We start from the raw sequence: 13566 nt of genomic DNA, 5'->3' as shown, positions 1-13566 counted from the left end.
GGTTAGCTGGTACTTAGCTACCCCAATAAAGTTGTTAGTGGGGTGGTTAGTTTATTACTTACGTAGTGATTATTTTATTATTAGGCAGGGACTTTCGGTCACCGGGGGAAGGGCAAGGGTCTTGTACGAGTCCTTCGTATGTGCAGGTGCTGTTGATGCGTCCATCCTTGGTAGACCGTCCATGTACCTGCTTAGTCATGCATACTCTGTAGGTACTACGGAGTATGTAGTTTTATAGATGGAAGGCACGACCACCAGTTCTCCTTCTCTGCCTCGATGTTGCGACTACTTTGGTAATTCGTCATCTCAAGACATGTTCCCATCATCCACAGTGAACGAATATGAGGCAACTCAATTCAATGACATGTCCATGCCCCCATCAACGTTAACGTGTGCAATAATAATATTCTTCTTCTGCTTGCAACTATGCCAAAGTGCCAGCAAAGTCTTTGACCTATAAAATGGCTCCAGAGTAATCGTATGTGCCTTTGATCCTGAGGCCAAACCTTCTGTCCATGATTCATAAAGATCAGCTCCGGCTTGCTGAATTGCATGAAAATACCCGGATATCCAACCCAGCATCGTAGCATCCTTTCTGCCAGAGTCATGAGCTCGTTTCGATCCAATGATCCTTTCACTATGGAATCCATGTTGTCGGCTTAAATGGATTATTATGCCAACTCGCTCGTTGTCCAGCAACTGCGCTCATTCCTCGTCCTGAGTCAGGATCAACTCGACCACGATGTGGCTCTTCTCATACTCGGGGTGTTGCAACACAATCTTGGGCGTGCGTGGAGCATTGGCAAAGTTCTTCAGTCCAAGTCCATTCATTCCCCCACCCAACGATGCGGTTTGCTGAGATGCGGTCCCTGACCCCGAGCCTCCACCCCCGTCATCCAACAGCTTGATGTCTTTTCCTGCCACGACTTGCTTTAGTCTCCCGTTCTGTGCGTCTCGAATCTCCACGAAATCGTCGTCCACCAGGATGAGATACTGCGAGTACAGACAGGCTGATTTAGCCCGTCCCACAAACTCCATCACAACGCCCCGTGAGATGTCACCATGCTTATTGACGTATACCGCGCATTCTTCAAATGTCACTAGGAATTCGGCCTCGCCGAGACGGAACATTCCCAACGGCTTCAGATCCTTGATCCGGCTTGCAATTGAACTGAGGTGCGCCTGTGTGTCAGCTTGGTCGCTCCTCAGATTCGGCACACTCCAAGTTTGCTTCTTCTCTAATGTCAAGACCTCGACGCCTCTAGCTGTCGAGATGGCCAGACTTGACTGGTAGAGATTCAACCCATAACACTCGGCGGGGATGTAGAACTCGTCGTATTCGCGGAAAAACTCGGTCTGACCACGCCGAGTCGATGACGGGAGGAATCGTGATCGAGTTGTTGTACTCTTTTGAAGCACTGGTTCCAGAACCTTAAAGGTGGATGCGATACCATCCCGTTTTTTATAAAACACCAACGTGCGTTCCTTCATTCGGCCCGTCACGAAGAACCCAATGTCTTTGGACCCTGACAACTTTTGAGGCGCTTTGCGTGCCGAATCGTCTCGCGGACCGTGGCTGCCCGATGGTGGGCACACAACATCAAGATGATATGCGATCAGAGCTTTGTCGGAGATCAGCAGGAAGAGATTGAATTCCTCAAGGACTGCAATCTGGGAGATCCTTTGCATTTGGATGGCCTGCACAGAAAGTCAGTAAATTGGCCTTCTCGTGAGGCTTCCTCTCACTTACTCTAGTCCACCCCCTTGAGTTTTGATACTCGGAGATGTAGACGCCATAGTCGGTTCCGATCGCACACATTAGCCTACCAAATGGCTGGTGGAACACAGTCGCGCAGTTGACTTGAGCTCTGCAAATTGGAGCCGGCCTGCCTTGTCCTTCATATTTCTTTTCCGTCTCTCGAATTGCTCGGTCTAATGGCGTGCCTCGGATCAAAATTCGCCGTGACCCGTGACTGAGGCCATCGTAACCAAAAGCCGTGTCGGCCAGCACCCGTAGTTTGAACGGCTCCGCATTTTGAGAGTAGAGTGATTCGGCGTGCCGAGTTTTCGCTTGAATGATGGCTTCGCACCAATCTTGTCGGTTCTGAGCACTAGGTGCGTATAAGGTGTAGGTCTCAGGCTTGCCAAGGTGCTTGACACGGAAAGGATACATAATCTTCTCCTCCTTGGGGTTGCCCGAGTCTAGCGTCGTGATGGGGACCATGCTTTGACTTGCGCCCCCAGACCCGATCGAAAGGTTGGTGTTGGTGTGCGTGAGAGATCCTGGCCGGTCACCACTAGCCGCAGATTGCGCCCGAGCCATCCGGGAATCGGTTTGAGACCTAGTCGCGACGGTTGTGGTGACCGCCGCGATTCCCTTGACCGACGACTTGACAACAGCAGCGTCTCCGGCGCTTTCGAGCACCAAGAGATCCATTGGGATTGGAACTTTGGACACGTCATAGTATCCTTCACGGCTTCGTTCCCGCGCCAGTGGCTTCGCAAGCACGAGATAGTGATCGAAAAGAATGGCAAAAGTCTCCACCCACTGGAATCCCTTTTCACCAGCACGGAGTAGATCGCCTTTGAATACGATCTCTCGGCCAAGATGGTCGAGATTCAGCTCGACTTCTTTCTCCATTTGAGCACGCAGTCGTAGTTTAGTCTGCATCTCGATCAATTCCATCTTCTTGCCCATCTCGGCGAATTTGGCATCACACTCAAATGTTGCCGCACGAATCTCGTCCAAGGCAAACGCCAAATTCGTCTTCTCCTCCGACTCCTTGGGCATGTTTTTGTACACGGTGGATAAGAGTAGACCGTAACGTTGCAGTCTGGTGATTGGACTCTTGAGGTAATTGCCCCAATCCAGCTTCTTGGAACGAGCATCGTTTTGCGCTTGGTCCAGGAAGTTTTTGAAATGAAGATTGCGCTCGGCTTCTCGACGCATAAGGTAGTCGGCCCTGGGAAAACTGGCAGCGTACTCCACGTAAATTGGCCGAGCTTTTCGAATCCATTCTCGGAAGATGTCGCTGAAGCCAACGATCCACGGGCCTTGTTCGGTTTGGCGGTATTTGAGCTGACCCAGCAAGTAGTCCTGATTGACCTTTTTCACCTTGTCCACTCCACCAAAGACCTCCTTCAGGAAACCCGGCAGCTTTTTGGTCGGAATGATGGGCGGCTGCGACGCGGCTAATCGGTCCCGGTAGAGAAGTCGAATGACGTCGAGCTGGCTTAGATAAAAATCTTCACCGGTGACGACTTCGTGCAGATTGTTCTGCCGTTCAATTTCCTTCCTATCATGTCCTTCCAAGTCCTCCTTTTTGAGTTTATAGAACGTAGGCCAATCTTGAGTACTTTGCTCGCCGGGCAACGAGTCGACGTCGATCTTTTTCAAAGTCCTCATACAATGGTAGGAATAACATCGACCTTTAACCGGGTAGAGGTGCAATTTGGACGAATAGCAGCCGGTACCTGTGAGCTGGTACAGGACGCCAGACATGGTGCCAGGACCAAATTTGACCCATTCCTCTTCCCTAACCAGAGCGCCAGCTGCCACCATCGACTTGACGACACGGTCACCGAGTGCTTCGGCTTCAGTGTTGTACATGGTGGGCACTTTGTGCATGAATAGGGCTACCAAGCCTTCAGCCACGCTACTCTCTTTGAGGTCAGCCTCTTCTTCCGCCAACTCTCTGATCCAAGCCAAGACTGAACTCAGGGCCCAGGGCTCCGAACACTTCTTGAACTGATCCGATGTCAGCTTGGAAGGATTGTACCGCTTCTTGGGAATTGTGGGGAGATCAAGCCCAACGGCGGTTTGAGGGCTCGAAAGATCATAGATATCAGACATTGGCCGGCCCTGTTGACGAAGCAATTTGGCCCGATCAGACTCGGTTTTTGATCGAATGGGGTGGTCACTTCTCGGAGCACTTCTGGTACTTGAGAGTGAGGTTGAGCGCGGCACGGCCGTCGGGCTCAACAAAGTGGAAGAGTAGGCATCGGGCGCAGAAGGGAAAGACACGCGAGTACCGGGGTCTGTGTACTGAGAAAAGCGGCTTTGTTGGGTGTATGTCCCAGCAGGGATCAGGTGTGGGATTGTTCGGAGAGCTGAAGGGTCTGAATTAGAAGGTGGAGGTGGAAGCGGCCGCTGTTGGCTCATGCCAGGGTGGAAGAAGAGGTCCGGCATAGAATCTCGAGATGGGCTGGTACTTCCCGAGGTCTGGCCTGCTTCAGATTCTATCAGAGTAGCCTCATCGCCGTCTTCGTAGCTCAGGCGTCTCGGGAAAGGGCTCGGTTCAGTGAGCCCACCCGTTCCTCCAGTATCGACTCTGGCGACATTGTGGATTGGAGAAAAGGGATTGTCAGTCGGAGGAAGCGAGTCCACGCCACTTGTTTGAGAGTCTCTTCCCTCGGAAGACACGCCAGAGCTTCTGATGGAGCTCATTCGTGTATTCAATCGACCGTAAAGGTCGCTCGAGGGCATGGTCGCAGCAACACCGTACTGCGATTCGCCATAAGACATGTCGGGGACATAGCTTCCACCGGCGGCACCGCTTAGGTCGTAACCAGTATAGTCACTGTCACTGCTTTGGTCTTGAGAGACCATGCGTGCAGAGTGATCGTCGGAACGAATGGCAGTGGGGAAGAGGGTGGCGGAGCCTTGGGTGCCACTACGTCTTCTCATGTCTTCTGCTCGTTCCTGCTCGTCCAAAGCATTCATGGCAGCTAGTCCCGCAGCAGCCTCCGCATCACTGTCATCGGTGAAAGCGCCATAGTTGATGTAGGCATCTCCGGTCGAGGCAATATTGCCATTTAAATGAGTAGGAGCTTCATCAGGAGATAGCAAAGGCTGCGGGGAAGGGGTGGGGAGGACAGAGTCGGGGCCCTGGTCTTGGGATTGGCGATACATGTGAGTGTGCCTCTGCGAGTCAAGCGTGGAAGCATCGCCAATAGCATGGTCGAGATGCTGCATCAAATCATCATAGCCGCTCGTGGAAGGGTCTCTACGATGAGCCTGTGGTTGAGATGCGCTGAAGAAATCATTGTCCGATTCAGAACCAGATGGAACCCCTGGCAAAGACCTTCCTTGGGGATGACGGTCGATAGTACCCTGGCGTTGCGGCGATCGACTTGCCGGCATGCGATTTGGCGAATTAGCGAGCGAAAGTCGAGGAGAAGTGGACTGAGCGCTGACTCGACTAGCAAAGGAGGAATTTCGATTGACATCGGGCGAGGAATAGTTCGCTAGGGTTGCAGATTGATTCCCAGAAGGGGTGGATTCATGCGAATATGGCCCTTCCGGCATGCTCACGGATTGCATGTATGGCCTAGCGGCCAGAGACGCTTCATGGGGCGGAGGTTGGGGAGGTGGGGGAGAATACGCTGCATAATTCTGGCGTGGAGAAGCATTGCTGGGATGACCGGAGAGATGATGCTGGTTAGTGTCTTGAGGATATGTCCCGTATTGATTGAGTGAGTGAGATAGAGGAAGGGTATCAGATCGAGGCGGGGGCAGAGGGGGTTGAGCGGAATAATTCAACTGCGAATTAGCATCGTGGTAACCGTAGCTGTTGTACAGGGAGGTGTGGCGCTGAAGATTAGAATCGCCATAGGCGGCTGGAACATAAGGTTGATGTGCGACGGGGGTATACGAGGTTTGCGGAGAGGCGTAGGCTTGTGGGTTGTATTGATACTGGTGTGACTGCTGCTGCTGTTGCTGCTGTTGCTGAAATTGGGCAGGGTTATAAGTCTGGTGAGCGGGAGGGGTCGGTTGATGTTGATATTGATAGCCACCGGCTGGAGAGCCGTGTTGGGTGTTGGTTCTGAAGGGCAGGGACGAGGCTTGATTGGCGTAAGTGATGGATGTGCCTCGATCCACTGGAGGGCTGGAGGCCACTGCGGATGGATGTTGCGCTTGATATGGATGGGTCGCACGGTAGGAAGGGTCTGGGACATCAGCAAAGCGCTGGTCATCCCCAGCATCGAAACTGGGGCTTCTGTGAAGCGGCCTCGGAGGGTATGGCGATTGGGAGGTATGAGGGGGGTGACCCGAGTTCTGGGTAGACGAGGGATGAGCATTCTGGTTGTAATGAGGGTGACCGTTCTGATAGCTGGCCATGGTCAAGGCAGGCTGAGCGGCGACAACGAGGGTTTGTCGTGGAGGGGATGGGAGACGTCAGCGCAGGCTCTGGGTGAGACTCGGTGATTGCTGCGCATGTTCGACGAATGGCAAGAGGGGACGCGGAGGCATTCGGGGACAGTCAGGAGCAGAAGGACACCTGCAGACGCAGCGACAGAGAGAAGGACAAGTCGCTGAGGATATGAGATGAAACGAAAGATGATGTGAGTGCGGAGGGTCGGCTGTAGGATGAAGGATGTCAAGGTGTGGTAGTGTGGTAAGTAGTGTGGGTGTGGTTGGAGGACTGAGGACTGAGAGTCAAGGCTCAATTGGGCCAACCGACACAAAGGCGGACGGACTATGAGGAGGAAGGAGTGAGCTTTCCGCCGTTAGGCAACCACAGGAAAGAAGCACTGAGGATTAGGATAAGGCAGGATTTTCTCCGACAGGTATCATGATCATTATCATTATAATTATTATCAAGCAAAATCAAATTTATACATTCTAACCATTCTACGAAAGGTCATCTCGGTTTTGTACTAGTAAGATGGCGAAGACGAAGGAAATGTGTCGTGTGGTAGAGTGCATCTCATGTCACATTATGGATTCCATGCAAAGATCCACTATTTACGAGGGTTTCTCAGCTCTTACATTCTGTCCTCATGAATTCATCATTGCATCTTTACAGGGATAGATGGAAATCTGATACATTGGTAGGACAGATATTCTTGAAGCACATGTCAAGGACATGAAGATCATGGAGATTCACCGCTAGATAGATGCATGATGTACCTTTTGAGGGCGACTATAATAATGTCAGATGAATACGAGAGTGTCAAAGTACTACTCCGTAGGTACTTCTTGTTATGTTTAGGCTGAGGATACGCAAGATGGTGGTTGTTCGTGGTTCGCCTGATGAACGCCTACTCCGAGAAGGGAGGGGTCTTGCGCTGGCGGGCACTGCGGGTGGACAGGGCTGAGCGCCGAGGCCGTGCAGGACCCTTGGTCGACGAGATGCCTGCATAAAGCCAATCAAGGGTCCCGGGGTCCGGGGGTACCTGAGTTGTTGCCTAAAACAGCCCAAGGGGGCCCGTTGGCCCTTGAGCACCTACAGCAGCGGACCAGAGGCGCCCGAGGGCCCCTCGGCCCTAAAAGAATGCACAACTCATGCTATTCAAGGCCCAAATGTTTTATGTAGGGTGGTTGGCTACCTGGGGGGAATGAGTGACCTGCACAACAAAGTCCCATGACTTCCTTCAATCCACAGCCTTATTGCGACGCCTGGTTGCCTTCAGCCGCAGCCTTGGTGTCAGCCTCGCGGATTGATTTGAGGACGGTCTCAGCGACCCTGGTGCCCTCTAATGCAGCAGGCATGCCACAATAAACTGCTACCTGTATCAAGACCTCACGAATCTCCTCTTCAGTTGCCCCGTTGTTGACGGCGCCTTTGATGTGGACGGCAAGCTCAGCCATTTTGTTCAAGGCACACAGCATACCGATATTGATCAGACTGCGTGTCTTTCGTTCCAGTCCATCTCGAGCCCAGACTACACCCCAGCCGACCTCAGTGACGAGTTCCTGCAGCGGTCGAGAAAAGTCCGACATGTTATCCACCGACCGACTCACATGCTCGGGTCCAACCACCTGCTTTCGTATCTCAATGCCTTGATCCCACAGCGTCTTGTGGGCCTCGGCCACTTTGTCGGATGAAGCCATTGTGTGACTCTTTATGCAAGGTCAAAGCAGAGACTGGTGAGGTCGAGCAATTGGTGGTAGTGACAAGACTCGGGGAGATCTCAGACCTAGAACTTGTGACCAGTTGATATTCCAATGTTGTAGGTGGTGCGTTGGCGTGGTAGTAGTTGTTGTGGAAGGCTGTGGTACGTGTTACCTATCAGACGTGGCCCGCCGATAAGATTTCTAACCCTAATCTCGAAATTTTATCGGGACATGAAGTTGGACATTAATTTCTCAATTAAGCAGTTTTACATTCCTGATCTGGTTATCAAAATGGAAGAATTGTCACGCTCGAACGAGGCTGGACCCTTTCTTCAGTTACTGGAAGCGAAGGAACCCGCACTCAAAGAACCCCCGAACCGATGAGCCCACGGAGCCCCACTGGCCACTTGCGGGCAGCCACGGACTTGGGGTCCTGCTTGCTTCTCCAGTCGCTGAACCCGTACCTCCCACGCCTGCCTCCACGACCTCCAAATCTGTTGCCTGACACGCGACCAAGAATGCGGGGCACTCGCTACCCAGACCCAGGCGCAGGCACAGGCGCAGGTATGCCACGCTGCCAGCTGCCGCCCATCCGAAATCCAACACGAACATGTCTCTCGCTCACCAACTACAACAATCACGGGGCAAGCAAATATCAATATCTCAGTCCAAATTCGATCCAACGAGCTAACCGTGCATATAAGCCAGGGAATGATCCTCATTATGTCGAGCTTACTTTCCAAGTCGCCAAAGTCTCATCGTCGTCGCCTCACCTCTCTTGCACCAACTTCCCCACCCGTGTGCCTGTAGGTACAAATCTCGAGACCCAACCTGTTGTAATTTCATCAAGCGTGTTTAGGTTATACTGATCGACATCTGCCGGTACAACCAACATCCAGCAACCAGTGTCTGCCCCACCAATCTTGATGTCCTCTCGAGCCTCCCACCTCCGCACATGGAATTGTTCTGGAGAGATGGCTCGTGTCCACACTTTGCCTCTGAATGCTGGTACTCGGCAGTCTTGGCCCACCTCCGCCCTCACACGACCCCAACCTCAGTCCACTTGTGTTGCTGGAGAGGTGATGACTTCTCAGTGGGGCTTCCCCGGGCGTATATAGTAGAACTCTTCCGAGTTCTTGTGTATGTATGGAGCGTGGTCCTCCTTGCCGGCATAATCCTCGTTCAAACGAAAAATCCTGTCCCTTTGTCCTAGAAAATTCTCAATGGCTGCTTCCGAGGCCCCATGGGCCATCATCGTTGGCGCTGGACCATCGGGTCTTCTCCTGGCGCTCATGCTGGCTAGAAAAGGAGTCCCTGTTCACGTACTCGAAGCATCGAATGAGTTGGACGATTCACCACGCGCAGCATACTATGGTCCTCCGGCTGCATACGAGTTGAGACGGGCGGGCGTCATCGACGACGTGCGGAAAGAAGGATTTGACCCTGTCATCACCTGCTGGAGGAAGCTCGATGGCACTTATCTCGGCGGTTTTGACAACAGCATCAACTTTGACGACCCAGATCGTTTGGCCACTTTGCCCTTGGCTCAACTAGACCGGCTGCTCTACAGGCATGTCAGTGCCCACCCGTCAGCCAAAGTTTCATTCAACCACAAAGTCGTCGACCTTGGCCAAGACAAGGACAAGGCGTGGGTAGATGTCGAGACGCCCGAGGGTAACAAGCGACTCGAGGCAACATACATTGTCGGCTGTGACGGAGCTTCCAGTACGGTCAGAAGGAAGTTGTATGGAGATACAGACTTTCCAGGGTATACCTGGGACAAGCAGATTGTGGCGACGAATGTAGGTCCCCGGTCGTTCCCACAATGCAAGAAATTTTTCGTTTTCTGACCGATTGATAGGTCGCGTATCCCTTTGAAAAATTCGGCTACGAGGATGTGCAGTTTTTTATTCATCCAGAGCACTGGCACATGGTTGCTCGGCTGACCAAAAACCCCGACAACAGTGGATTTTGGAGAGTCAGCTATGGCGAGATCTCTGGGTTGACTCGAGAACAATTGCTGGAGCGCCAACCCATGAAGTTTGAGGCAATGCTGCCAGGTCATCCGAAGAAGGGTGAATATACTCTGGCGGCCATCAATCCCTACCGGATTCACCAACGTTTGGTCGAGAGTCTACACGTCGGACGATTCCTTCTCGCAGCTGACGCTGCACACAGTGAGTAGTTGTCGACGTCCTTGTCCCTGTCAGAGCTAACACAACTCTAGTTTGCAACCCATTTGGAGGATTGGGCTTGACAGGAGGAATTGTCGACGTCGGAGGATTGTATGACTGCATGATTGGAATCTACGAGGGCAAGGCGGATGATAGCATCTTAGATCGCTATTCTGAGGTCCGGCGCGAAAAGTATCTGACCATCACTGACCCCATATCTACCGACAACATCAAGCGCCTATACGACCAAGATCCAGACAAGGCGCTTGAAAATGATCCTTTGTTGAAGTTGTTGAACGGAATGAAAGATGACAAGGAGGCTCAACGAGAGTTTATGAAGGCTCCCTTTGCACTCTCCTATGATTTCACACAACATTACAACACCAAACAGGCCAAATGTCCCGAACAGAAAGTGCTGGTCCAACGTGTCGAGCAGGTGGCATCTGCTGCGGCAAATTGAAATTATGACCAGCAACGAGAACCGAGGAAGGGTGTCCACTTGGTTGGGAGTTGATGGACTTTGCAGATGCAATGTATGCCCAGTCACGTGTGCAGCCACTTGTTGATAGTATGGTGTCCTTCTAGAGACAGAGTCTATTTGCATTCTGAAGAGGAGCAGCTTTATCTAGATTTTATAAGTATATTTTGCTCACACGTAGAATGCCTCGAGTCCAACTGCAAAATACGATCAAGGCGAGTGATATCAGGTGTCGACTTGGGTCTTGACCAGGGATCTTGCACCGAGACGCTCGGACATCACTAAGTAGGTACCTGCTCGATATCGTGAGAGCCCATTGTTGAGCCTAAACGTGCTCTTGTGCTTGTACAGATGCCCGTTGTGCCTACTCCCTACCTTAGAGGCTAAGCGACACCCCCCAGAGCTTTTGACACTGGAGCCAGTGGAGCCCAACAACAGCCCGAGGAGCCCCTCAGGCCCCGAACGCTCCCCTCCATTTACCCCTCCGCCCCTCCGCCCAACCACACAGCGCCACTCCCCAAAGCTTGTGCACGTCATTCAAGTGGAAGCTTGTCGTCGTCAGAACCACATTAGAATTTCACAAACTTTTGGCTACTCGTTGGAGTCCAGTAGAGTCATTGGCCCCAGCTTTTCTGCTCGTCTGGATCAAGCTACAGGTCCACAACGAATAGGCAAGTGTAAAAACCACTACTCGGTAAGTAGGTACCTTACTTAGGTCATCACCATGTGAGCGTACCTGCCAATCTTCCATCTTCCATCTTCAGTCATGCAATTGTCATGACTTTTTTGCGCTCCAGCACCACCAACACCTTCCGTCCTTTCTATCTTCAACCCTACTGACCACCAAGTCTTCGAATAACTTGGTGCATCAGTTACCTTTTCCTTCTACTCTACGTGACTTCTTCACAGCTTGTGTGGCTCATTACCATCCCATTCTTGGTATAATATTTAATTTTCCCGTCTCTCTTCGTTCACTACGCTGGCTCGCGCCCACGTCGACGCCACGCCACACCACACCACTTCACTCCTGCCCACTACCAGCTGACAGTGTCCTACCCTACCTATCCTGCGGCCATCGTTCCTCTCCATGTATGCTTGACGCGCAGTCATGAAACCATCCGATTCAGGCCCTCTGTTACGTCGAAAGTCCTCCACTCCTCACTACCAGACCTTTGGAGGCATCTCTCCTCCAAAGTCTCGAGGCCAGCCTCTTTCCGTATCCTCCAATTCCTCTAGCCATGACCTCCACAACCAAGACGATGAGCAACAAAGCTCTCCGCTCCCTAAAAAACAGATGGCTATTCTGGCCGTTATAGCCCTCTGCGAACAGACAGCCCTCAATTCCATCAGTCCCTACTTGCCTGCAATGGCTTCCACTTTTCCAGATGTCAACCCAGGCCAGGTTGGCGTCTACGTTGGCACCATAGCTTCAGCCTTTGCTCTGGCCCAGCTGACTACAAACTTTTTCTGGGGTTGGTTGTCGGATCACATTGGGCGGAAACCCGTCATTTTATTGGGCACCGCTTTCACTGCAGCCTGCTTCGTCGCCTTTGGCTTCTGCAAGACTCTATGGCAAGCTGTTATCGTTCAGGCTTTGATGGGCCTATTGAACGGTAACCAGGGCGTAGTCTCGACCTGTCTAGGAGAAATAACAGATCGGAGCAATCAGTCCAAGGCCTTTACCTATCTGCCTGTCTTGTACGGTCTGGGCGGTATTACTGGTCCAGTGATCGGTGGGCTTCTGGTTTTCGAACAGAACCCCTTCGACAAGTCCAAGCCCAACCCCTATCCCTACCTCCTCCCAAACCTTTTGTCCGCCTCTATTCTTGTCGTCGATCTTGTCCTAACCTCCATCTTCTTGGAGGAGTCTTTGGAGGAAGCCCAATATCAAGCCCCTCTCGGTGTTCGAGTTCGCAATTTGTTCGTATGGCTATGGCAATTCTCCTCCTCCGCTCGCCCATCTTACCTGCGAGCAAACAAAAAACGAGCCAACTTGAATCGTCAAGATGATGGCACTGACCAGTCAGAAGATGATGCAAGCGACGCCGGCCTCGACTCGCAAACATTCTTCCATTCGGGAGAAGAACTCAAAAGTCGTGACATTCTCAACCGTGACACCATCCTCTTGCTGGCGACCTATCTAATCTTTCAACTCTCCAACATTTCGTTCAATTCTCTATACCCCATATTTGCCCAGGCGTCCCCGCCTACTGGTCGAGATCTAGACCCTGAGGAGATAGGATTATCCTTGGCTTTTGCGGGTGCTGTGACCATCTTGTTCCAGGTCGGCCTTTTTGGCAAACTTCGAGATAGAGTCGGCAACCGTTGGGCGTATCGGAGTGGATTTGTTGGTTTCGTAGTGGCATATCTGTTGATGCCATGGGTGGGTTACAAAAAGCAAGATCAGGGAAGAGGATTGTCCCATGGCGCAGCATGGTTATGGTTTGAAATTTGTCTCATTCTTCTTATCAAGACGGTCGCTGCGGTCGGCGGTCTAACCAGTGCTTTGTTGTTGGTAAGTTTTGACCAGATGATGCCCCGACTTGACACTGACGTGGCCTAGATTACCAATTCCGCTCCCAACCATAATGTGCTGGGGACGTTGAACGGTCTTGCTCAGACACTATCCGCCGCAGGTCGAGCTGTAGGCCCATTTGTGTCTGGAGGCATGTTTTCTTTGGCCACCAAGGTCCAACCCAAGGGAGAAGCGCTGGCGTTTGGTTTATTTGGAGGGATTGCTTTTGTTGGGTTTTTGCTCAGTATGGGCATTCGATCTCCTGATCTTGAGGCCGCAGGTTGGGAATCTGGAGACGATCAAGATGATTCCAGCGACAAATCAGATGACGATGAAACTATGACATAGAGCTACTGTTAGGTTGACAGCTCGAAACGACAGAAAATGAAATGACCAAGGTTTGCTGAGTATGTACCTGGTCATGTATGGCTTGATGTATCAGACAGGCATTGTGCCAATTCGGATCTCCATCTCCGTAAGTGAAGCAATAATTGAAGGATTCTAATGAAAACTTGGTGGCCCGTTTTCTATCGACGACTTAAACTGTTTTCCATGACAG

The 13566-nt window shown here is 51.8% G+C and overlaps 4 protein-coding genes across 5 annotated transcripts; 2 read left to right on the top strand and 2 right to left on the bottom strand.

Annotated features, from left to right (window-relative positions):
- Positions 1-385: 385 nt before the first annotated feature.
- On the bottom strand, positions 386-6433 carry PV10_05750 (uncharacterized protein). Its single transcript, XM_016370467.1, has 2 exons — positions 1751-6433; positions 386-1698 (listed from the first exon to the last, which is right to left on the bottom strand). Exons 1-2 carry the CDS (start codon positions 6119-6121, stop codon positions 706-708), a joined length of 5364 nt encoding a protein of 1787 aa, XP_016222760.1. The 5' UTR covers positions 6122-6433; the 3' UTR covers positions 386-705.
- An 868-nt stretch (positions 6434-7301) lies between these two features.
- On the bottom strand, positions 7302-7989 carry PV10_05749 (4-carboxymuconolactone decarboxylase). Its single transcript, XM_016370466.1, has one exon. It carries the CDS (start codon positions 7835-7837, stop codon positions 7391-7393), a length of 447 nt encoding a protein of 148 aa, XP_016222759.1. The 5' UTR covers positions 7838-7989; the 3' UTR covers positions 7302-7390.
- A 421-nt stretch (positions 7990-8410) lies between these two features.
- PV10_05748 lies at positions 8411-10634 on the top strand. Of its 2 annotated transcripts, XM_016370465.1 has the most exons (4): positions 8411-8484; positions 8545-9642; positions 9702-10017; positions 10068-10634. In XM_016370465.1, exons 2-4 carry the CDS (start codon positions 9064-9066, stop codon positions 10472-10474), a joined length of 1302 nt encoding a protein of 433 aa, XP_016222758.1. In that variant the 5' UTR covers positions 8411-8484; positions 8545-9063; the 3' UTR covers positions 10475-10634. The 2 variants fall into 2 exon arrangements, with proteins under 2 accessions (XP_016222758.1, XP_016222757.1); XM_016370464.1 differs by having other exon boundaries at positions 8411-9642.
- Positions 10635-11456: 822 nt separating this feature from the next.
- Positions 11457-13416, top strand: PV10_05747 (uncharacterized protein). The gene is made up of 2 exons (XM_016370463.1): positions 11457-13007; positions 13056-13416. The coding sequence occupies exons 1-2, from the start codon at positions 11601-11603 to the stop codon at positions 13353-13355; spliced, it is 1707 nt and encodes a 568-aa protein (XP_016222756.1). The 5' UTR covers positions 11457-11600; the 3' UTR covers positions 13356-13416.
- The last annotated feature ends 150 nt before the right edge of the window (positions 13417-13566 follow it).

This window comes from Exophiala mesophila, assembly GCF_000836275.1.
Source record: "Exophiala mesophila strain CBS 40295 unplaced genomic scaffold supercont1.4, whole genome shotgun sequence".
Lineage (NCBI taxonomy): Eukaryota > Fungi > Ascomycota > Eurotiomycetes > Chaetothyriales > Herpotrichiellaceae > Exophiala > Exophiala mesophila.
This window is presented reverse-complemented; position numbering and strand designations above follow the sequence as displayed.